General features: G+C 46.5%; 1 protein-coding gene across 2 annotated transcripts in view; it reads right to left on the bottom strand.

Moving 5' to 3' along the window:
- ca14 (carbonic anhydrase 14) overlaps nucleotides 1–23,054 on the bottom strand; it is an 84,652-nt gene that overhangs the window by 35,796 nt on the left and 25,802 nt on the right. For both annotated transcript variants that reach the window (XM_039694336.2, XM_039694335.2), the window contains exons 5-7: nucleotides 18,561–18,656; nucleotides 18,387–18,453; nucleotides 18,074–18,231 (exon numbers count right to left, since the gene is read on the bottom strand). In XM_039694336.2, the coding sequence (XP_039550270.2) occupies nucleotides 18,074–18,231; nucleotides 18,387–18,453; nucleotides 18,561–18,656 (321 nt within the window). The remainder of the gene's footprint in view (nucleotides 1–18,073; nucleotides 18,232–18,386; nucleotides 18,454–18,560; nucleotides 18,657–23,054) is intronic.

The following is a 23,054-nucleotide window of genomic DNA, read 5'->3' on the forward strand; positions in this document are numbered from 1 at the left end:
GAGAAGAGAAGAGAAGAGAAGGTGTGCATTAGAACCGAGGAGTCATTTGATAACTTTGTGATGAACAGGTTTAATATGTGACATCTCGTAGCATCTGAACACTGTGGTAGGACAGTGTGATTCAGTGACTAGTAGAAGGTGACGGCGGTTCCTTACCTAGGTCTTACCATGAGACTAAACAATATTTTATATATTGGGTTGGAGAATATTTTAAATATAGGGTATTTGAGTAGTATGAAGCTGCATACTCGGAGCCTGCATCTACAGTCCCCCACCCAGAGTCCCGCATTCTCAGACCCCTCGTTTTTCGAGACAGTGCCTCCTATCCGAAAAATGAGTATCGTCAATTTTATTTAGCGAATCGTAGGCTTTTTTTATTTTAATCAAACTACTTTATAGACCATTTTGCAAGATGTAAACAACAATGGTCCAGAAGCACTTCCTGTTTCAGTTAAAATCTGGGATAAAATAAAACCAACAGAACATATAAAACTGAATCAAAAAGTTAAACAAACATCTTTAAGATGTTTTCTTTACCTGTGAAATAAAGAAAACAGTTACAAACTGAAACAGGAAGTGTGTCCGGACCAGTGTTGTTTACATCTTGCAAAATTTTCATTAATGGTCTACAGCTCATTGATATAGCCTACCAACATTTGAATAGCCCATTTAATATTTGTAAAGATAGTGTGAAGTGTTTTTTGTTTAATATTCATTGTATTCTACTATAATATGTATTTTGTTTACGTATTTTTGTGGAGGAATTTTATTTTGGTGTTGAGTCCTCAGGGAGAGAGAGGATGTTCGTAATGAGGGGCGGGAGTGTGAAGGAGGAGGAGTAGAGACGGTGCGAGCGAGGAGTGTGGTGTCGCTCTGCTCCGCTAAAACTCTGTTCAATAAAAAGTTATTAGTCTTCAATTTCAAGTCCATCGTCTTTATTGAAACCAATCCACGGCCAGCTAAACTCCACGCCTTACGTATTTATTGGTGGCAGCGGTGATTGTCTACGGCCTCTTTGGAGAAGTTGCTGTTGGACGGTATTGTGATGAAAATGAATTTAAATATATGATATTTACTGCCCTTTCATCATAGATGCTGGATCAGTTGTAGCCTGCTAGTGGTTAACAAACTGGAACACGTTTTGCTTAACGTGTAACGTTTTCATTTTCATTTACATGGACTGTATTTAGACAAACTATATTTATAACTTTAGAGCAGCTTTATTGTTTTCACCATCGTGTGCGTTTTCTTTTCATGTACAGTTATTTGTTTATTTCATTTATTTTGATGAAAAAAGGAGAAGAAAACAGATAAAGAAGACGCCTCCATCTCGGGTTCAAAGTTGACTCATTGCCAGGATTTGATGACGCTCCCTTTTTCTGAAACGTGTGCGCGGCTCCCTCCTGTGGCGGCCTTTGGTAACTGCACATAGCTGAGAGTCAAAGGAGAAAGCACTGCAAATGAGACTTCTAAAATAGACTTATGTTACGTATTCATTTACTTTTTCTTTAATTATTGTTCTTTTATATACAACCTCACTATAAAAGTCACTGCATAAGTCTAACTGACAGACAAACTTTATAATTTTTCCAACATGGCAGAAGACAACGTAACAACCCCACAAGTGCACTTTAGAGCTGTTTTGCCTTCAGACTTCACTGGGGATGGCAACGGAAGCTTTTCTCAATGGGCTCGTCATTTTCAAGTATGCTGCAAAACCTCAGGTAAACCTCAGCCTGCCAAAGTACTTCCTTCAAGATTGGTAGGTGCTGCATTCAGATACTTTGTCAGATGACATCAAAGCTGATTATGACAGTACATGTAACAAAATTGCTGCAGTTTTTGACCACAAACAGCTACTGAGAACTTTTCAAACATACTTAAATGCCAGACCGCGTCAGAGTAACGAGCCATTTAAAGTGTATGCTGCTGAATTGACCTGCCTTGTTCACCAGGCTTTTCCAGATTATGGAGAATCTGCCATCAAAGGTGAAATTTTGCGACGCTTTATAGCTGGACTTGACCTTTCATTGCAAACTAAGCTGTATGAGTTTGGTGTAACTACACTTGAGAATGCGATTAAAGTAGCTTGTCGGTGCGAGAGGGCACGTTCCACAGTCGCTGAGCCTTTTCCACTGCAGACATCCTCTGTACCTCAACCTGCCGTGGTACACAGCCTCACAACTGAGTTTACCAATATGCTTGTAGCACAGCTCAGTGACCTCCATCTGAAAAGAGACAAACTTCAGTCTGTTGTGACTATGCTGACGCAGCCTAAGTCTCATCACGCCAGTGCTATCTCATCTCCTGATCGTCACTTCTCCTATCACCAGAGATCACCTTCGTTTGACAGAGTTAAAGACAATCACTTTATGCCATCTTCCCGTTATCAACATTTCACCGCATCTGATGAGCCCTACTTCAGAGGAAGATCTCCTGTACGTTCCAGTGACAGTCATCGCAGACTACATGGGAGTCCCAGGTCAAGTTATCATCATTAGCAGCAGCAGGGTTATGATAGACCCTTACGATACGACAGTAGAGATACCCGCTTTAGCCCTCAGCAAAGATATGCTGCATATGATGACTTGGTGCCTTCTCAACCCAGCTACAGGCATCAACGGAAGGATGACAGCAGCCCAGTCGAGAACCGAGACCGACGGAGGGATGAGCAGTATTACAGACATCGCTCTCCAAGTCCACAACGACCCCATTCACGCCATGTACACTTCGCCGAACATCAGCGTTCGGGAAACGAGTGGTAACTAGAGATGAGGGCCAATCTTCAGTTCCACTGTCAGCGGCCCATAGCAGCAATGCAGTCACATCTGTGGACACCCAAGTCTGGACACCATACATAAAAGGCCTCATCGAGGACCAAGAAGTCAGTGTTTTTCTTGACACAGGCGCTGGTTTGTCACTTATCAGTGAGGCCTTACATCAACGCATACCTGCACTGAAACATCGCCCCTCACTGAAAAGTCTTCAGGTGGCACACACACGGACAGGACAACAGTTAGACATTTTAGGCTCATTATCTGTTGCATTACGTCTGGGGTCTCACATATTCAGTATGGACATGTATGTTGTAAGAGACCTCGAGACTAGATTACTGTAATGCTTTATTAGCCGGTTGTCCTGCATCCTCAATAAACAAGCTACAGTTAGTACAAAATGCAGCTGCTAGAGTTCTTACTAGGTCAAGAAAATATGATCATATAACACCGATTTTATCATCTCTACACTGGTTACCTATTAAGTTCCGTATCAACTACAAAATACTGCTACTAACCTATAAAGCCCTAAATGGTTTAGCTCCTATGTACTTAACGGACCTTCTTTCGCCCTACAATCCACCGCGTTCCTTAAGATCACTAAATTCAAGGCTTCTGGTCATTCCTAGGATATCGAAGTCCACTAAAGGAGGGAGGGCTTGCTTAGTTGGGGTTATTTAATATTTAATATTTAACAATATTATTGATCTGTGTTGTACTACTTTCATGTTATCACTGTGAAGCTGCTTTGATACAATCTAAATTGTGAAAAGCGCTATATAAATAAATGTGACTTGACTTGACTCTAGACAGGATGCTCTTCTTGGGTGGGACTTTTTCAGAAAGCATGGTGCCTCAATTGACACAGCCTCTGGTGCTTTTATTTTCAAGAATGACAAAATTTATCTTCTCAATTCCTCCCAAGCACTGCCTTTTTGTTGTAATGTGTTCCTGCTTTCACAGGTCTCAGTCCCCCCTTTGGCAGAGATTGTTGTTCCTGCCTCTGTAACATGTACCTCAGAAACTGGAAGTCAGCTCCATGAATTTCAAGGTATTCTGGAACCACGTGTGATCTTGGACAAAGATTTAGCTGTTGCTCGTAGCTTCTCTAATGTCGAACATGGGCTCACAGTAGTTCATCTGCTTAATCCTACACATCAAGACATTGAGTTGCCCAAACAGACCCATTTAGGTCAGTTCTACTCTGTGCATGACATGCCTTCTGATTTCTATAAGCTTTGTGCAAGCCTAATGGTCTTGTAGCTCAGGTTAGCCTGCCAAGCCCTTCATGCCAATTACCTGATATTCACGTGGGCACAGACACTCTTACTCCCAATGAGTTAGAGCTAGTTAACTCCCTCCTACAAGAGAACTGTGATGTCTTCAGTACTTCCTCTACTGATCTAGGTAGAACTGATTTGATCAAGCATAGTATACACACATCCTCCACATCCCCTGCGCGTCAGAGAGCATACCGTACATCTCCTATTCTACGAGAGGAAATTCACAAACAAGTAGAGAAATTGAGCCTAGCCATAGCCCATGGGCCTCCCCAGTGATACTTGTTCTTAAGAAGGATGTGTCTTACAGATTTTGTATTGATTATAGGCGGTTGAACTCGATAACCATCAAAGATGCACATCCTCTGCCACGTGTGGATGACCGTTTAGATGCCCTTTCTGGAGCCACCTTGTTTAGCACTCTAGATTTGTCAAGTGGCTATTGGCAGACTCAAATTGATGATGCTAGTAAAGAAAAAACGTCTCGGTTACGTATGTAACCCTCGTTCCCTGAGTAGGGAACGGAGACGTTACGTCGGAATGACAGAGAATGGGGGTTTCGCCTAGAAAGCCAATCATCTTCGAGTATTAAAAAAACGAGCCAATGGCAAAGAAATGCCATGGGTCTGCGGAATTTGCATAGCATATCTCCGCCTCACCCCATGTGTATAAAAGGAGGAAGCGGACGCCACCGCAGTATGTCTTCGCTGAGGAGCCGAGACTGAACTCAGGCGCCTACCCAGCGGTACAGCGGAAGTGGCAGGGAGACGTAACGTCTCCGTTCCCTACTCAGGGAACGAGGGTTACATACGTAACCGAGACGTTCCCTTTCGTAGTCACTCCGAGTTACGTTGGAATGACGGAGAATGGGGGTCCCCCGTGTAATCACGCCACCTTCACAGCTGTCTTCCAGTGCCCTGCGCAAGGCTGACCCCTGACGCACTAACTCACTGACAAGTAGTCCTACTTGACACAGGAATACCAAGGTACACTGGGGAGCATATCCCAGAGGAAATATGCCGCAGTACACCTACCCGTGGGGAGGACTTAGGAATACACATGCGGCCCAGAGGGCTACGTATGGAGGAACACTGGAGTCACCAACCCGTAGGGTGGCTAGAATCTTACTCCAGGGGGGCAAGGTGGCTTGCCGAGGGAAGACACATGCTCCGAGAGTCTTACAGTGGAAATACACATGTGGGGGTTACTAGCTGGAACCATGCACATGGAGGCACCTAACCGACGTCCAAGCAATACACTGGCGTCAGCATCAACAGTGGTGGAGGAACTCAGGGCTTCCGTAGAAGGCTCAGCTGAGAAAAATCTCACTTATCCAGTCCGTGGAGTGGAATGGCGAGCAAGCGAAGACACCTGAGCGTACTGGCCGGGTGAGCGAGTACAAGAGAGGACACGGGCTCGACTCGGAGATTATAGAATCTAGCGAATGTGTTGGGTGTCGCCCAGCCTGCAGCTCTGCTAGCGAGGCGCGCGCTAGAGCCCAAGAGGAAGCCACACTCCGGGTGGAGTGGGCTGTCACACCAAGGGGGCACGGTCGACCTTGCTGCTGGTAAGCCAAAGCAATGGTGTCCACTATCCAGTGAGACAACCTTTGCTTTGAGAGACCCCTTCTTCTGGCTCCCACCATAACAGACAAAGAACTGGTCTGAGGTCCTGAAACACTGCGTTCTGTCTACGTAAGCACGGAGGGCGCGTACTGGACAGAGCAGTGCCAAGGCTGGGTCTGCCTCCTCCAGGGGCAGCGCTTGCAGACTCACTACCTGGTCCCGGAAGGGAGTGGTAGGAACCTTGGGCACATATCCAGGCCGGGGTCTCAGGATCACGTGAGAGTAGCCCGGCCCGAATTCCAGGCATGCTTCGTCAACGGAAAATGCGTGCAGGTCCCCTACCTTCTTGATGGAGGCCAGTGCAACCAGGAGCGCTGTCTTAAGCGACAGGAACTTAATCTCGACTGATTGCAGAGGCTCAAAGGGAGGCCTCTGTAGGGCGCTTAAAACCACCCAGCGGTCCCAAGGGGGAACGAGAGAAGGGCGAGAAGGATTCAGTCTCCTCACTCCTCTCAGGAACCTGATGATCAGGTCATGCTTCCCCAGAGACTTACCTTCAACTGCTTTGTGATATGCGGCAATGGCAGCCACATACACCTTCAGGGTGGAGGGAGACAGCCTTCGCTCCAACCCATCTTGCAGGAAGGAAAGCACAACACTGATCGAGCATCTCAGGGGTCTTCTCGGCGAGAAGAACACCAATTGACAAAGAGGTTCCACATCAACGCATAGACATGTCTTGTGGACGACGCTCTAGCGGAAGTGATAGTAGCCGCCACCACAGGTGGCAGGGTACTTAAACCTGCCTCGACCCGTCCAGGAGCCACACATGCAGTCTCCATAGATCGGGTCGAGGGTGCCACAGGGTGCCCCGTCCCTGAGAAAGGAGGTCATTCCTCAGAGGAATTGGCCAAGGAGGTGCTGTCGCGAGGACTATCAGTTCGGAGAACCAGGTCTTGGTGGGCCAATATGGGGCGACCAAAATGACCTGCTCCTCGTCCTCCTTGATCTTGCACAGGGTACGTGCAAGAAGGCTCACTGGGGGAAATGCATATTTGCGTGGGCCCCGCGGCCAGCTGTGCGCCAGTGCGTCTGTGCCAAGCATGCCCTCGGTCAGAGAGTAATACAGGGCGCAATGGGATGAGTCGTGGGAGGCAAACAGATCTATCTGTGCGTCCCCGAACTGATCCCATATCAGCTGGACCGACTGGGGATGGAGTCGCCATTCGCCAGAGACTGGACGGAGCCGTGACAGCTCGTCGGCTGCACAGTTCCGAACTCCTGGAATGTGGATAGCACGAAGGGACCTCAGGTGCTTCTGACTCCATAAGATGAGGTGGCGTGCGAGTTGTGACATACGGCGAGAGCGTAGACCCCCCTGGTGGTTGATGTACACTACTGTCGCGGTATTGTCTGAATGGACTAGTACGTGTTGACCCTTGAGCAACGCACGGAAGCGGTGCAGGGCAAGGCACACTGCCAGCAACTCGAGGCAATTGACATGCATGAGGCGCTGGGGTCCTGTCCAGGAGCCCGCGGCTGCATGCCCATTGCACATGGCGCCCCAACCCGTGGCAGAGGCATCTGTGGAGACAACAACATGCCTGGAAACTCGTTCTAGGGGAACACCGGCCCGTAGAAAGCTGAGGTTCCTCCACGGGGTGAAGGTCTGACGGCAGGTCGGAATCACTGGAACTCTGAGCATACCGTGATGCCATGCCCACCTCGGGACTCAATCGCGAAGCCACAGCTGAAGCGGTCTCATATGAAGCAATCCGAGTGGCGTTGCCGCGGCTGCGGATGCCATATGCCCCAGGAGCCTCTGAAAAAGTTTCAGTGGAACCGCACTCCTGCCCTCTTACTGTCGAAGACAAGTCAGCAGTGAGTGTGCGCGCTCGCTCGTAAGCTGCGCGGACATGGCGACCGAGTCTATCTCCATACCGAGAAAAGAGATCCTCTGCACGGGGCAAAGTTTGCTCTTCTCCCAGTTCTCCCAAGGTCTCTGTATTCGCAGACCTGATCTCGAGAGTGTGCTAGGATCAGCCAGTCGTCGAGATAGTTCAGGACACGAACCCCTTGTTCGCGAAGGGGAACAAGGGCTGCCTCGACAATCTTCGTAAATACGCGAGGAGACAGAGCCAACCCGAATGGGAGAACTGCGTACTGATATGCCTGCCCCTCGAAAGCAAACCAAAGAAACGGTCTGTGTCGAAGTAAAATGGAGACATGAAAGTAGGCGTCCTTCAGGTCTATCGCTGCAAACCAATCCTGGGGCCGAACACATTCGAAAATGCGTTTGGCCGTGAGCATCTCGAACGGCAGCCGGTGAAGGGTGCGGTTCAAGATGCGCAGGTCCAGAATCGGTCGTAACCCACCGGTTTTCTTGGGGACAATGAAGTAGGGGCTGTAAAACCCTGACTTCATCTCGGCTGGAGGGACGGCCTCGATTGCACCCTTTCGCCAGCAGGGTAGCAACCTCCGCTCTCATGATCGGGGCATTGCCACCGACCACCATAAAGTGGATTTCCCTGAAGCCGGGAGGAGACCGTGCAAACTGAATCGCATAGCCAAGCCTGATAGTTCGGGCGACCCAACGGGACAGATTGGGGAGCTCTAACCAAGCCCCCAAAAACTGATCCAGTGGAATCATCCGAGCCACAGGCGTACCCCCGGAGGGGCAGCGGGGCGGAGAGATCGGCACAGGCGAGGGTGGCGTAGCGACCCTGCACGTGTGCGCCACGCTCCGCGCCCTGACAGAGGAGACCAGGGAAGGACCAGCGTTCCGGGGGTCTGCTCAAGCAGACGAGTCCACTCAGCATCCCGCATATCGGCCAGGTTGAGCCAGAGGTGACGTTCCTGGACCACGTTAGTGGCCTTCACCTGACCCAGGGAGCGTGCGGCCACTTTCGTCGCCCGGAGAGCGAGGTCAGTGGCGGCACGCAGTTCGTCAAACGTCCCTGGGTCAGTCCCGCCCTCGTGCATGTCTCCGAGCAGCTGGGCCTGGTAGACCTGCAAGGTGCCCATCGCATGCATGGCCGCAGCTGCCTGTCCTGCAGCTCTATAAGATCTCGCCACCATAGCTGACGAAAACCTACAGGCCTTGGGCGGGTGCTTTGGATCACCACGAGAGGACGCGCTCTGTGGACACAGTTGCATCGCAACAGAGCGCTCCACCGCAGGGACCCCAGTGTACCCATGGACGGCTGCACCGTCGAGGGGGGGAAAGGCGGAGAAAGCCGACGAACGTTCACGGGAGGTCAAAGGAGGCTTCCATGACTTCGCCAACTCCTCATGCAGTTCCAGGAAGAAAGGAATTGGGGTTGGTTGAGGCTTTGCAGCGGCAGCCGCTAGGGGTGTGACGATAACCGCATCACCGCGATATCGAGTTAATGAGATGCCTACCGCGGTGTGAGGTTCATAACCGCACTTTTTTTTTCTGCTGAAAGTTACCGGAGTGCAAATGATGTGTGATATGAACAATAAAAACATTAATCTTTGCTTATAATTTATTGTATTCAGCGAGTCCTTTGTTCAAGGGCTTCTGGAGAGAGAAAAAAAAACGCTTTTCTGCGCAAGGGAGGGACAGTCCATATGGGGGGGGGGGGGGTATTTTTTGTGTGTCTGATTATTAGTATAACTGTTTGGTGTCAGTACTTGGGATGTTTACAGATAATGTTCAATTAAATACACACAAACACAAGCATAAAAGACAAAAGCATAACATAAACAGTTGGAGTTTGATTTTAATTGCATGCGATGACGTTATTCAAAAAAATGGCCGCGAATCTGGTGTCTAAGCCAAATACTGTGTCGCCTATTTGGGCACATTTTGGCTTTGAAGCAGGTGAAAAGGGCCAGCCGGTGAATTTAGACGAGGCAGTATGCCGTATTTGTTGCAAAAAAATATCGGTCTCGCGGGGAAATACTACTAATTTAAGATCCCATCTGAGAATTAACCACCCTGCCGTGTTTGCTGGACTTGGGTGCAGCACACCTACAACATCAGGCCAGCAACGACAGTTGGGAGTCTCCGAGGCCTTCGCGAGAGGTGCCAAATACCAAAGAGGCAGCGATCAGTGGCGAGTACTTACTGACAGCGTTACACGTTATTTGGTTAAAGAAATGGTACCATTTCGTACGGTTGAGAAGTCAGCGTTTAAAGCCATGCTACAGGCATTTGATAAGCAATATGTACTTCCCGACCGAAAATACTTTTCTCAAACAGCTATCCCAGAAAAGTATCTGTCCGTGAAGGACGGCATAATACAGGACTTAAAAGACGTTGATAATTTCTCAGTGACAACTGATATGTGGTCGAGCGTAAATATGATGCCATATATGAGCCTGACCATACACTATCTCAACGCTAACTGGGACCTACAATCAAAGTGCCTGGAGACCGTGTTCACGCCAGAAAGCCACACGGGTGAAAACCTGGCGGAAGCTCTCAGGTCTTCCTTCCATGAGTGGTCCCTGGACGAGAGGAAACTGGTCTGTATTACCACAGACAATGGGGCAAATATTGTGGCTGCAGTGCGCAAACTTGGCTGGACATGGCTAAATTGCTTTGGCCATAATCTGCATTTAGCCGTCACCAATGCACTGAAGGCAGAAAAGGACCGCACTGCCCGAGCCATGGGTGTGTGCAGGACATTGGTGACGACTTTCTCGCAGAGCTGGCAAAAGAAGAAAAAGCTGCAAAAAGAACAAGTCGAGCTCAATCTGCCCCAACACTGCTTAGTTCTGGTAAGTTGTGCTAAAGTTCGATTCTTATTTCTTTAGACGTTGTTTTTCAGGCATAAGTCCGTGGATGTAAATGCACTCATCCAAATGCAACTTGTTGAAACTTTTAATAATTTATTCTACAAAATAATGGGTTGCAAACGATGACAAAACCTGTTCCATAATTCCTATTAAACCCAAAAGATATCGAAACAAATAACAGAATTATATAAATAAATGGTATTTCATATTATTGTTAATATGTTGTTTATGATGTAATAATTATAATTTTTCAAAGGGAATACAAAATAACGAAATCTAAAATCCTGTAAATAAACTGGGCAAAATTTATGGAAACGCCAATCAATGCTCTGAATTTCTGCTGCCCATTTTCATTATCAAGATAAGATACGATTTTATTGATCCCGAGCTGGAGAAATTCGCTTGTTATAACAGCATACGGAGCCTTGCACATTGTGCAAAAAAAAAAACCAAAAAAAAAACATATCTAGCCTATTAATTCGTTCCCTCATTTTATAAATCATGCGCACAATTTACTATTTTGTTTCCTCGATTTGCAAAATTATTTACTAATAATTATTGTTCCCTCTATTTATATAAATCGTGTGTACGATTTAGCCATTTTTTCTAATGTGCGGAGCTCCATAACATTAAACACAACAGATGGCAAAAATACACATATAAATAGTGGCACGATGTATAAATAAATATTTTTATTTATTTATTTTATTAAAAAAAAAAAAATCATAGCCTAATTGGGGTTTTTAATTTTTCTTATGTATTCACAGGATTGTCCTGCCAGGTGGGGCACTAAGCAGAAAATGGTTGCGCGCGCTCTCGAGCAACTCCCAGCCATTAGGAGGGTGTTGATGGATGACCGGCGCAGCCAGCATTTGATACCGACGTGGCAGGACATCGAAGTCCTTGAATCCGTTAATGCAGCGCTGAAGAAGGTCGCAGATTTTACAGATGCGCTGTCTTCCGAGAAGACAGTTACAGCGTCCTCTGTTAAACCAGTCCTACAGTTATTAACCGAGGATAGTTTGCTCCCAACTGATGAAGACACGGAATTGACGCGCAACCTGAAAAGAAAAATGGTTGGGGTCTTGAAAGACAAATATAGTGCGCCTGCAACACAGCAACTATTGGCAAAGGCCTCATTCATTGACCCAAGATACAAGGACATCAACCCCGGAGATGACGTTAAAGATGCGCTCTTGGAGGAGATGATGGCAATGCCAGAAGAGCGGCGCGATATCGGGGATGGAGAAGGTGCCATGAGTACCGCTGCGTCTGGAGAGGAAGGAGGAGGAAGTGCGCCATCATCTTCGCCTCCTCCTCCAAAAAAAAAAAGAATCTTGCGGACCTGCTTGGAAAGAGAAAAGCACAATCCTCCAATCCGGTCCCAAAAAGAATCCGTGCAGATACTGAAGTCGCAAGGTATATGCAGGAGGACGCCCTCGATCTGCACTCTGATCCGCTTGCCTGGTGGCGGGATAATCAGGCTCGATTCCCTCTTCTATCGAAAGTTGCCAGAAAATATATGACTATTTGCGCAACGAGCACTCCTTCGGAGCGTGTATTCAGTGCGGCTGGCAACATTGTTACTCCGTTAAGATCCTCGCTGAAACCAGACAAGGTTAACATGTTGGTTTTCCTGTCACGAAACCTGAAGACCGAAAAATAAAGCAGCAGGACATGACATAAGCGGCCCAACAGCCGAACACTTGTTCAGAGTATTTTATTTTGCACTTTTAAAAAAGGTTGTTTATGTTTAACCTAATAGTTAATTATTAATATTTACAATTGAATATACATGTTAATTTGTTGTTAATAAAGAAAACTGCTTTATCATTATTAAAAAAAGGTTGTTTACGTTTAACCTAATTAATAGTTAATTATTAATATGTACAATTTAATATAAATGTTAATTTGCTGTTAATAATAAAGAAAACTGCTTTATAATTATTAAAAAGGTTGTTTTAGTTTAGCCTAACGAATAGTTAATTATTTACAATTTAATATGAATCTTAATCTGTTTATTTGTTAATAAAGAATAATATTCTTTTATAATGTGCTTTATAATATTCATTTCCATTGTCATTTACAAGCTACATGCGTTCTTGATCGTCTGCAGTGTGTGATGATGATGCGATCGCGGTAAAAAACTAATTTTTGGCGGGGGTGGGGGGTGATAGGGGGGGTTTGGGCGGTTAACCGCCAAACCGCGAGATTTGTTGCTGCTTCACCGCGGTAAGAAAAAATCCCATACCGTCACAGCCCTAGCAGCCGCACCCAAAAACCAATCGTCCAACCGCGAGCGAACGGGACAGGGCGGAGGGTTCCACTCTAGCCCGATGCTTGCGGCTGCCCGAGACAGCGTAGCAGTCATTTCGGGATACGATACGGGCAACGCTGAGACTCCCGAGGGAGGCAGCCGCATCATCACTCCCCAATGACTCAGGCTTGCCTTGTGATGCCGAGATCGACATCGCGTCCTCCTCTGGAGCGCCGAAAGAAACACGCGGGACCTCTGTAGAAAGCCCCGCCTGAATCCTTGCGGCACTCGCGGGTTGCAACACTGGAGAGGGGGGCGTGGTCTAAGGACGTGTCGTCGGATCACTCCACACCGTAACCCTCAGATCACCCGGTCCCCCAGCCGAACTACTAGCCCTGTTAGAGGAAGCAGAACGGATGGTGGATGCGCCGGGGACTCTAACTTTCAGATCATTAAGTCTCGATCTCAGTGTAGCGATGGTCATGTTACCACAAAAAGAACATGAGTCATCCACGAGTGCTGCTTTTGCATGCTCAAAGCCCAGACACACAAAACAACACTTGTGCCCATCAGAGGATGACAGATAACGACCGCAACCAGAAAAACACGGGCGAGACATCTTTAAAAAGACGCGCACCGTGCACTCTTTTAGGAGAGGAAGCTCTGCAGCGCTGAGGCAACCAGGGAGAAAACACTGAGTCCAGCAGACCGCAACACAGACCGCAGGCAAAGTGAAGACTCGCTGGGTACCGCCGTCACACCAACACTGGAGAGCCGCTCGTCTCGAAGAGGTGAGTCACTTGTAACTCAGATCTTTTGGCTTGTGGAGTGAAGATATGCTCTTGGCTCCGAAGCGAAAACATACTGCGGTGGCGTCCGCTTCCTCCTTTTATACTTACGGGGTGAGGCGGAGATACGCTATGCAAATTCCGCAGACCCATGGCATTTCTTTGCCATTGGCTCGTTTTTTAATACTCGAAGAGGATAGGCTTTCTAGGCGAAACCCCCATTCTCCGTCATTCCGACGTAACTCGGAGTGACTACGAAAGGGAACTGCCTTTACTACGGGAGATTCCCTCTATCAATTTAAGGTCATGCCAATGGGCCTTACTAGTAAGTAAGTAAAGTAAGTAAACTTTATTTATATACCACTTTTCACAGACATGAAGGGTCACAAAGTGCTTCACAGTAAAAAACAAATAATAATAAAAAAAATAAAAAAACACAACACACATTACATCAACACCATATAGCTAGTTAAAAGCTTGTCTAAAAAGGTGTGTCTTAAGGTGTTTTTACTACAATTTTCTACAGAGTAAGATTTTAAACTGCACTCAAAAACTAATTGGGAGCCAATGAAGAGCCTTAAGCACAGGAGTGATATGTGATCTTCTGTTTGTCTTTGCCAAAAGTCTTGCAGCAGGATTCTGTACAACTTGCAGTTTATCCATGGAGGATTTGTTTAAGCAACTGTACAGTGCATTGCAATAGTCCAGACGAGAGGAAATAAAAACATGAACAGGCATCTCCAGCTCTTCTTTAGAAACCACTGATCTAATCTTAGTGATGTTCCTGAGAAGAAAAAAACAGGAATGAACCACAGATGCCCCTAATGCCCCCCCCCCAACATTTCAGAGGTTGATGGAGCTTGTTCTGTGTGGCCTCCATTGGTCTAAGACGCTGATTTATCTCGATGACATCATAGTCTTCATTAAGACCTATAAAGATCACATTCAAGATCTCTCTGAAGTGTTTGGTAGATTGCGGCAGGCTGGTCTCAAACTCCATCCTCGAAAGTGTGAGTTTTTCAAACAATCTGTACTCTTTCTAGGACATGTGGTTTCAAAGGATGGCATTCAACCTGACCCCAAAGTGACTGAGAAAGTGCTGAATTGGCCTCGTCCAACTACACCTACAGAGGTTAGAGCTTTCATAGGCCTCTGTTCATACTACCGCCGGTTTATCAGAGACTTTGCAGAAAAAGCAGCCCCTTTACACATTCTGACGAAGAAACATACCAAATTCACATGGAGTGAACAATGTGAGGACACATTTCAGTATTTTCGTCATGCTTTATCCTCCCCTCCTATTCTCACCTACCCCGATTTCAGCAAGTCTTTTATTCTCTATACGGACGCATCTCACCAGGCGATTGGCTCCGTGCTTGCACAACAGCAACAGGGTGTTGAAAAGGTAGTAGCTTATGCCAGTCATGTGCTAAGCACAACAGAGCGTAACTGGTCCACTTTTGACAGAGAATGGTGGGCTATTGTTTGGTCCGTTAGACATTTCTCACACTACTTGCAAGGATGCCCCTTTGTGATTGTTACAGACCATCGCCCCTTGTTAGGGTTAAAGAAAATGCCTATTGATCGAGATCCAACAGGGTGTAGGGCACATTGGGTATTGGAGCTTGACGTGTACAATTGGGTCATAAAACACAGGAATGGCGTAAAGCACACAAATGCAGATGCACTAGACGCCCAAGTCAAAGTGATACTATTCCTTCTGTTCCCTCAATGTCAGACAAACCAGAACCTTCTGTAGCCACCACCCCTTTTACCGCTCATGCTGTCATAGACCTTTCTCAGACTTTGTCAGTCGATCTTGATCAGTGTCAAAAAGATGATGTCACACTGAGGACAGTGAGTGAGTGGTTAAAGGAAAGAAAGAGACCCCCAGCTTGGAACCTAAATAAGGGGTCGACAGAGCTCAAAGTATACTGGCGACAGTTTGATGGACTGCATTTGCAGGATGGAAAAATCTACAATTTTGCCTGTAACAAACCAAAAGAGTCACCCACTCTTCAGGTTGTCATTCCCAGTAAAACTGTCCCAGAGGTGTTACAGTTTTTACATGGTCATTCCACAAGTGGTACATCATAATCATCTTAAACCCTACCTGCCTATCACATATCAGCTGGGGCATACGGTATCGGATGCATTGTCTCCCATCGGACAGACTTTGGAAAAAGGAGTGCCCTCTACTACTTCTAGTTCTTCTGCGCCTGCTGTCCAAGAGAACTTGCCTTCTGTTGTCTTTGCTGGAGGGGTCCCCAATCGGAGTTTAACTAGGTCATTGGTTTTGGGACAGTTACCGCTGAGCTCAACTCAAAACACTGGACAGTTTAATGTCTCTCAGCCTGATAATATGGACACTGTAACCTCAGAAGTGGGCTGTTCTACTGATGTGGCTACTCTAGACTCTAGACCATTAGGTTGCAGGCCTGTCAAATTGCCTGCAAAGTTCGAAGACTATGTGGTGAAGTAAAAGAAAAAAAAGTTATCTATCCTTTGCTTTATAACTTTTGCTGAAATCCTTACATATCTTCGACTACAGACCATTTTGTGTTTATTGAAACTTTTAGTTTTTGGTGCACTAATAATCTGCACATTGGTTTGCCTGGGTTATTAAGGGCATTGGTATTTTCTGTATGTTGAAAACGTGGACATTTCTTTTCCCATGGGGTAACTAATGTGAAGTTTAATTTGTTTAATATTCATTGTATTCTACTATAATATGTATTTTGTTTATATATTTTTGTGGAGGACTTTTATTTTGATGTTGAGTCCTCAGGGAGAGAGAGGATGTTCGTAATGAGGGGCGGGAGTGTGAAGGAGGAGGAGTAGAGACGGTGGCGAGCGAGGAGTGTGGTGTCGCTCTGCTCCGCTAAAACTCTGTTCAATAAAAAGTTATTAGTCTCAATTTCAAGTCCATCGTCTTTATTGAAACCAATCCACGGCCAGCTGAACCCCACGCCTTACAATAGTTTGTAACAAAATTTTTGCCGTTAATGTATGTTTTTTTGGCCCTTTTCCCCCCGAAAATATTTTGATAGCTAACGTTAGCCTTTAACCTTGGACTTTTAGTAGATATGTCATAACTGCAGTTATTTTCACTGCCCATTCTGCACCCCCATATATTTCAAACCCACAAAGTTGTCCAAAGTTCAAAAACATCTCAAGGGACACTTCAACAGCAGTGCAATATGAAGGTAACATTTGCAAACATCTCATGTATTCCAGGGTACACCATACATCAATGAAGTTGTCCCTGCCGGACCCAGCAACATATAATTTTATGATTATCCAAAGCGACTTATAAATGAGGAGGGTTTTTTTTAATGCAATTGCAACATCTCTTTAAAATTCAAATCAATAGCATCTCATAAAATAAAAAAAATATTATCCTTTAATACAGGTAGACAATCAGTCTGGTCACTATGAGTCATTTTTTTCAGATACCGTTTTAACCGGTTCTCTAAATATTTGGTTTAAATTGTGTAATAATCCATACATAAAAGAGAAACATGTCTCTGATTAGTCAAAAATCCTGAATCCCCATTTCTAGGTAACATAAACCTGCTAATCTACAGCTGCTTGAAAATGAATCATTTTCAAAGCAAACACCACTAATACAGGGTGTAATTTTCATCCCGGCCACTAAGGGTCACCTGGGGGAATCGCTAGGATGTGGTTTCTTTAAGAGAGGGAGAGAAGAAGAAGGGGTTGGGGAGGTCACAGGTGCTAAGGGGAAACAAGGGGGTAATCCATCGGCCGGAAGTTGAAGCCTCACGGGAGCTGCCATCTTGTAGCAGAAATTCACTTGCGTTAGCATTCCCATTGACTCATTTTGGCGTTACTTTGACAGCGAATAACTTTACATCTGAGGCGTTTGAAGACCCCATTTGTCCTTTATTTATTTCTAAAGAAACACGACAATGTATAAAATGCTCCATTACCTTGTAGCTTATGGCCCCGTAGAAGCAGTTTTAGTGAAAGTAGGCTAACGATTGCGTCATACCCACGCGACTCTCTGTCGCACAGTTGAGAGATTACCGTATGGACAGGAGAAGAAGCGTGCACGCAATCAGGAAAACGTGGAGGCAAAATGACAAAATAATTAATCAGAATACCTAGCAAAAGTGTCTCCTGCTCCTAGCTCATGGACAGCTCCTATTCACACTCTCCGCCTCTGCTTGTTTCGGAAGGGAATTATTCAGATTTCTCATGCCACAGCACTAGAAGACAGACGGGTTGCTCTCGTCACATCTACGTAGTCAAGCTCTGTTTGAGTCTGCGCGTCAGGAATGGAAGTGCTAAAAAATCGCCAAAAACAGGCTTCAATCGTCTCAATGGAGTTCCAATGAGATCGCTCTGTCCATTTCTTTTACTGTCTATGAGGGGAAATGGTGATATAATTGAGATGGAGATGGACTAATTATTAATAACATGTTTTACATGATAGCCACAACATTTGTGTGGGTCTCTTTCTACTTGCTTTGCAGCAGCAGCTTAAGAGGATATTACACCAATGCCACTACTGACACATCCAGTATTATGAATATGACAGTTTATCTTAAGAATTGTCATGACTGAACTATTCAATATGAAAAGTAAGCATTGCTTGAGCTTTCACACAGTCTCTTTGTACCTGTGAATGAGATATTTTCACCCTTTTATTAAAGATGGTCCAGAGGACACTCTGGTGGCAGGGTGGAGTGGTGAGTGAGCCATTGTAGCGGAAATATTCACTGAGGTTGTCAGGCAACAGTGACTGTACATCAAATGCAGGGATAGCCACCTTCTGGCCTAAAAAAATTCAAACAAATGTTAAAAGTTGTAAACATTTTAATGAAATTGTATTTCTTGTATGTTGATTTACAAATAACCCAAAAGGCTGAAGCACAGTAATCACACATGTATAGCTACAGTAGACATACTCACACATGCACACAAATACATGCCTGCATATCTGATCCGGACCAGATAGTTGAGAATATTACCATATGCCTGATTATTATTTTCACCTGCCTGAAAAAGCAAACAAATGAATGATATAAAGTTTGAGTGGTAATTATATATATATATATATATAGTATATGATATAGGGTGATATGATTAGGGTTTTATTAAATCACCTCAATCAGAATCCCTAACACAGCCAAGCCATTTTCTTGGGTCGCAGCTTCGGTCATATTAGCATAAACCTCTGTATTGTAATGGACAATATGGAGCTGAGAGAAAAGAGAGAGTGCATGTTCAGGTTATAATATATTTAGGCATCTTACGTAAGACATGTTTCCTTTCATAGTTTCGCTCAACATAGTGAAGTAACTTTTTTTAAATTTATTTATGCAGTAATAACAAATACAAATCAAGACAGAAATACACAATACAACAATACAGAGGGTAACAATCCATAAACATAACTAACATTGAACACGCTTAAATAATCGACAATATTGTAGAGTCTTACATGCAGTAGTTTTTAGAGTTCTTCAATTAATTTAAAATTTACATATCAATATCCTTCTTAAAAACAAAAAAAGAGTTTTCTTTGAAAATGTACACTTTTGAATATAAAATTTGGCAAGAAAAAGTAACAAATTAAGTACAAATTTAAAATGAAAGGGGACTAATTTCATAGAGTCACCAAAAAACTTTTTTGGCTTATACAGAAGTCTAAAGAAAGATACCTTTAAATGAAATTTGAAAAGTCAACCCAAAAGATTTTGCAATACATATAGTCCCAAAACAAACGAATAATCATTTCGTCAAACTCATGACAAAATGAGCACAAGGGGGAAATACTATTATAGAATTTAGCAAATTTATAATTAACTGGGTAGGAATTGTGAATAATTTTAATTGAGACTTCAAACACTTTATTAGATAAGAAAATTTGTTGCCAAATTGTAGCCAGAAAGTCTCGTCTGCGCCGTTCTGTCTGCGTCTCCTACACTACACTTCCCATGATCCTCTCGTCTGCACACCTGAACTCACTCCCTCATCAGCCTCCCGTTCAGCGTCTTGTTTCATCTGTTTCACCTGTTTGCACCTCATTATGTTTGATTCTTCCATGTATTTAGTTCCCTCTGTCCCATTCATTCATTGTCGTTCGTTGTTTATGTTACCATGTGTTTTGAGAGTTTTCCTGCCTGTTCCTGTACCTGTTTGTTGTTTGGAGTTTAAGTAAACTATTGAATAGTGATGGGCAGATCGAGGCTTTGTGAAGCAATGAAACAGTTGAAGCAAATGTGCTATATTGTTTCGAGGCTTCGAATCAATCCGACACCCTTCTCCATGGTGACACCTAGTGGTCAATTGAAGGTGTTGATCTGAAACAACCTTTACAACAATTTGTTTTTTTATTATTGTATTTTTTAAATATATGATGCTTGTAACCTGTAGTCTCTTCACATTGCATAATGTTATTTTGGTCATGAAAAATTAATATTAATAAAACAAATCAAGCCACAATGTCTCACTTTCTTATAGATTGATGTTTTGAGCAAAAACAGGCCTGTCACGAACAGCTACAGTGGTGTAGATCGGAGAGCGCGTAATTTTTGAAAGAGTAATTGATGTGCTCAGCCTCGAGTTCGAGCCTGGCTTTTGCCGAACATGAGGTGTAAAAAGTATAAACTAACATTGTCTCTAGCTTTATATTTTGCCAATGAACTAAAATCGAAACCATTATATGGGTTTTTGCCTTCATAAAACAGCACAAGACTTTAAGAATAGGCATTCTGTGTGCACTTTGCTCACGCGATCCTTCCCGACCGACCTATCAATCAAACCCTGATTCGGCGGAGCACTCCACCTGATGAAACACTTAGAAGCTTCATTTAGCCTTTGTCACGTGACTGTGGGTGTTTTGAATCACGCTTCGGATCAGTGTTTCGAATCATTTTTGCTTCGGGATCTCGCAAAGCTTCGGAACGTCTGTTTCGCGTCAGCCATCCCTAGTTTCATGTGTATGTGTATCGTGAAAGAAGGAATCCACCATGAATAGATCCAGCGGTATGGGTTTTCCTGCCTCTTCCCCAGCCACAGCGAGACAGAGGAAACATCAGAGGGGGAGTTCGCCATTGGGGAAGGTGCCACCTCGGATGAATATTTTCGAGTGCTTTGAATTATGGACATTACGGAGGAGACCGTGGTGGTAGAACCTTCCGAGCCCCCTTCCATCGAACACGGACGGTCGTTTGAGGGAACTCGGTTGGCCAGGAGGAGGGTCCCTCTTCCGGGGGTCCCAGTTCCGATGGTCCCGAAAAGGAGGAGGAAAAGGAAGACTTCCTCCGTGTCTATCCCGGTGGTCCCGGTTCCGGTGGTCCTGGTTCCGGTGGTCCGGAGAAGGAGACACCTCCCGTCTGCCCAGCGAGAGACTGCTCATGTCCCGTCTGCCCAGCGAGAGACTGTTCACGTCCCGTCTGCCCAGCGAGAGACTGCTCACGTTCCGTCTGCTCAGCGAGAGACTGTTCACGTCCCATCTGCTCAGCGAGAGACTGTTCACGTCCCGCCTGTCCAGCGAGAGACTGTTCACGTCCCATCTGCCCAGCGAGAGACTGTTCACGTCCCGCCTGTCCAGCGAGAGACTGTTCACGTCCCGTCTGCCCAGCGAGAGACTGTTCACGTCCCGTCTGCCCAGCGCGAGACTCTTCATGCCCCGTCTGTCCAGTCTGAGACCGAGCCAGAGATCCCCTTTGGCGTGGCCGCCAAGGTTGTGACGGACTATCTGGAGAGTCTGACTAGGATTTTGGAGATGCCCGTCGTTACGGTTCATGTACCTGACCCAGAGCCCATGCCTGTTCCAGAGGAAGGGCCCATGCCTGTTCCAGAGGCAAAGCCCATGCCTGTTCCAGAGGCTGAGCCCATGCCTGTTCCAGAGGCTGAGCCCATGCCTGTTCCAGAGCTGGAGCCCATGTCGGTTCCGGACCCTGTGTTTGTGTCTGTGTTTTTGTCTGTCCTTGTGTCTGCTTCTGTTCTAGTGTCTGTTCCTGAGCCAGTGTCTGTTCCTGAGCCGGAGGCAGAGCCAGTGCCGGTTCCTGAGCCGGAAGCAGAACCAATGCCTGTTCCTGAGCCGGAGGCAGAGCCAGTGCCTGTTCCTGAGCTGGAGGCAGAGCCAGTGCCTGTTCCTGAGCCGGAGGCAGAGCCAGTGCCTGTTCCTGAGCTGGAGGCAGAGCCAGTGCCTGTTCCTGAGCCGGAGGCAGAGCCAGTGCCGGTTCCTGATCCGGAGGCAGAGCCAGTGCCTGTTCCAGAGCTGGAGCTCATGTCGGTTCCGGACCCAGTATCTATGTCTGTGTTTGTGTCTGTCCTTGTGACCTTTTCTGTTCTTGTGTCTGTTCCTGAGCCGGTGTCTGTTCCTGAGCCGGGGTCTGTTCCTGAGCCGGGGTCTGTTACTGAGTCGGGGTCTGTTCCTGAGTCGGGGTCTGTTCCTGAGTCGGGGTCTGTACCTGAGTCGGGGTCTGTTCCTGAGTCGGGGTCTGTTCCTGAGCCGGGGTCTGTTACTGAGTCGGGGTCTGTTCCTGAGTCGGGGTCTGTTCCTGAGTCGGGGTCTGTACCTGAGTCGGGGTCTGTTCCTGAGTCGGGGTCTGTTCCTGAGCCGGGGTCTGTTCCTGAGCTGGTGTCTGTTCCTGAGCGGGTGTCTGTTCCTGAGCGGGTGTCTGTTCCTGAGCCGGGGTCTGTTCCTGAGCTGGTGTCTGTTCCTGAGCGGGTGTCTGTTCCTGAGCGGGTGTCTGTTCCTGAGCCGGGGTCTGTTCCTGAGCCGGGGTCTGTTCCTAAGCCGAGGTCTGTTCCTGAGCCGGGGTCTGCTCCGCCCTGGCCGCATGAGGGGTCTTCACCGCCCTGGCCGCACGAGGGGTCTTCACCACCCTGGCCGCACGAGGGGTCTTCACCGCCCTGGCCGCACGAGGGGTCTTCACCGCCCTGGCCGCAAGAGGGGTCTTCACCGCCCTGGCTGCCCGAGGGGTCTTCACCGCCCTGGCCGCCCGAGGGGTCTTCACCGCCCTGGCCGCCCGAGGGGTCTTCACCACCCTGGCCGCCCGATGGACTCTGTGTTTTTTCCTCACCGCCCGATGGACTCTGTGTTTTTTCCTCACCGCCCGATGGACTCTGTGTTTTTTCCTCACCGCCCGATGGACTCTGTGTTTTTTCCTCACCACCCGATGGACTCTGTGTTTCTCCCTCTCCGCCCAATGAACTCTGTGCTTCTCCCTCACCGCCCTATAGACTTTCTGTTTCGCCCCGGTCGCCTGATGTCTCTGTCCCTCCGGTCCCGCCCTGGTCGGTCCCTCCCGCCCGGCCCTGGTCGGTCCCTCCCGCCCCGCCCTGGTCTGTCCCTCCCGCCCTGGTCTGTCCCTCCCGTCCCGCCCTGGTTTGTTCCTTCCTGCCCCGCCCTAGCCTGATGTAGCGTCTGGTAGTCTCTCCGTAGGGAGGGGGTTATGTCACAGTGTTGGGTTGTGTCCACTAGATGTCCTCCTTCCCCACGGTGTCATTCACTATCTGGAACTGCATTTCCCATAATTCCTGTTCTGTCACTTACTGATCATTGTTCTCAGCTGTTTCCACTCACATCATTTGTATCTGACAATTTATACCCTGTCTGTTTCTGTGTTCATTGTGGATTCCTT

The sequence above is a fragment of the Pimephales promelas genome, chromosome 12, assembly GCF_988280905.1.
Source record: "Pimephales promelas chromosome 12, fPimPro1.hap1.1, whole genome shotgun sequence".
Classification (NCBI taxonomy): domain Eukaryota; kingdom Metazoa; phylum Chordata; class Actinopteri; order Cypriniformes; family Leuciscidae; genus Pimephales; species Pimephales promelas.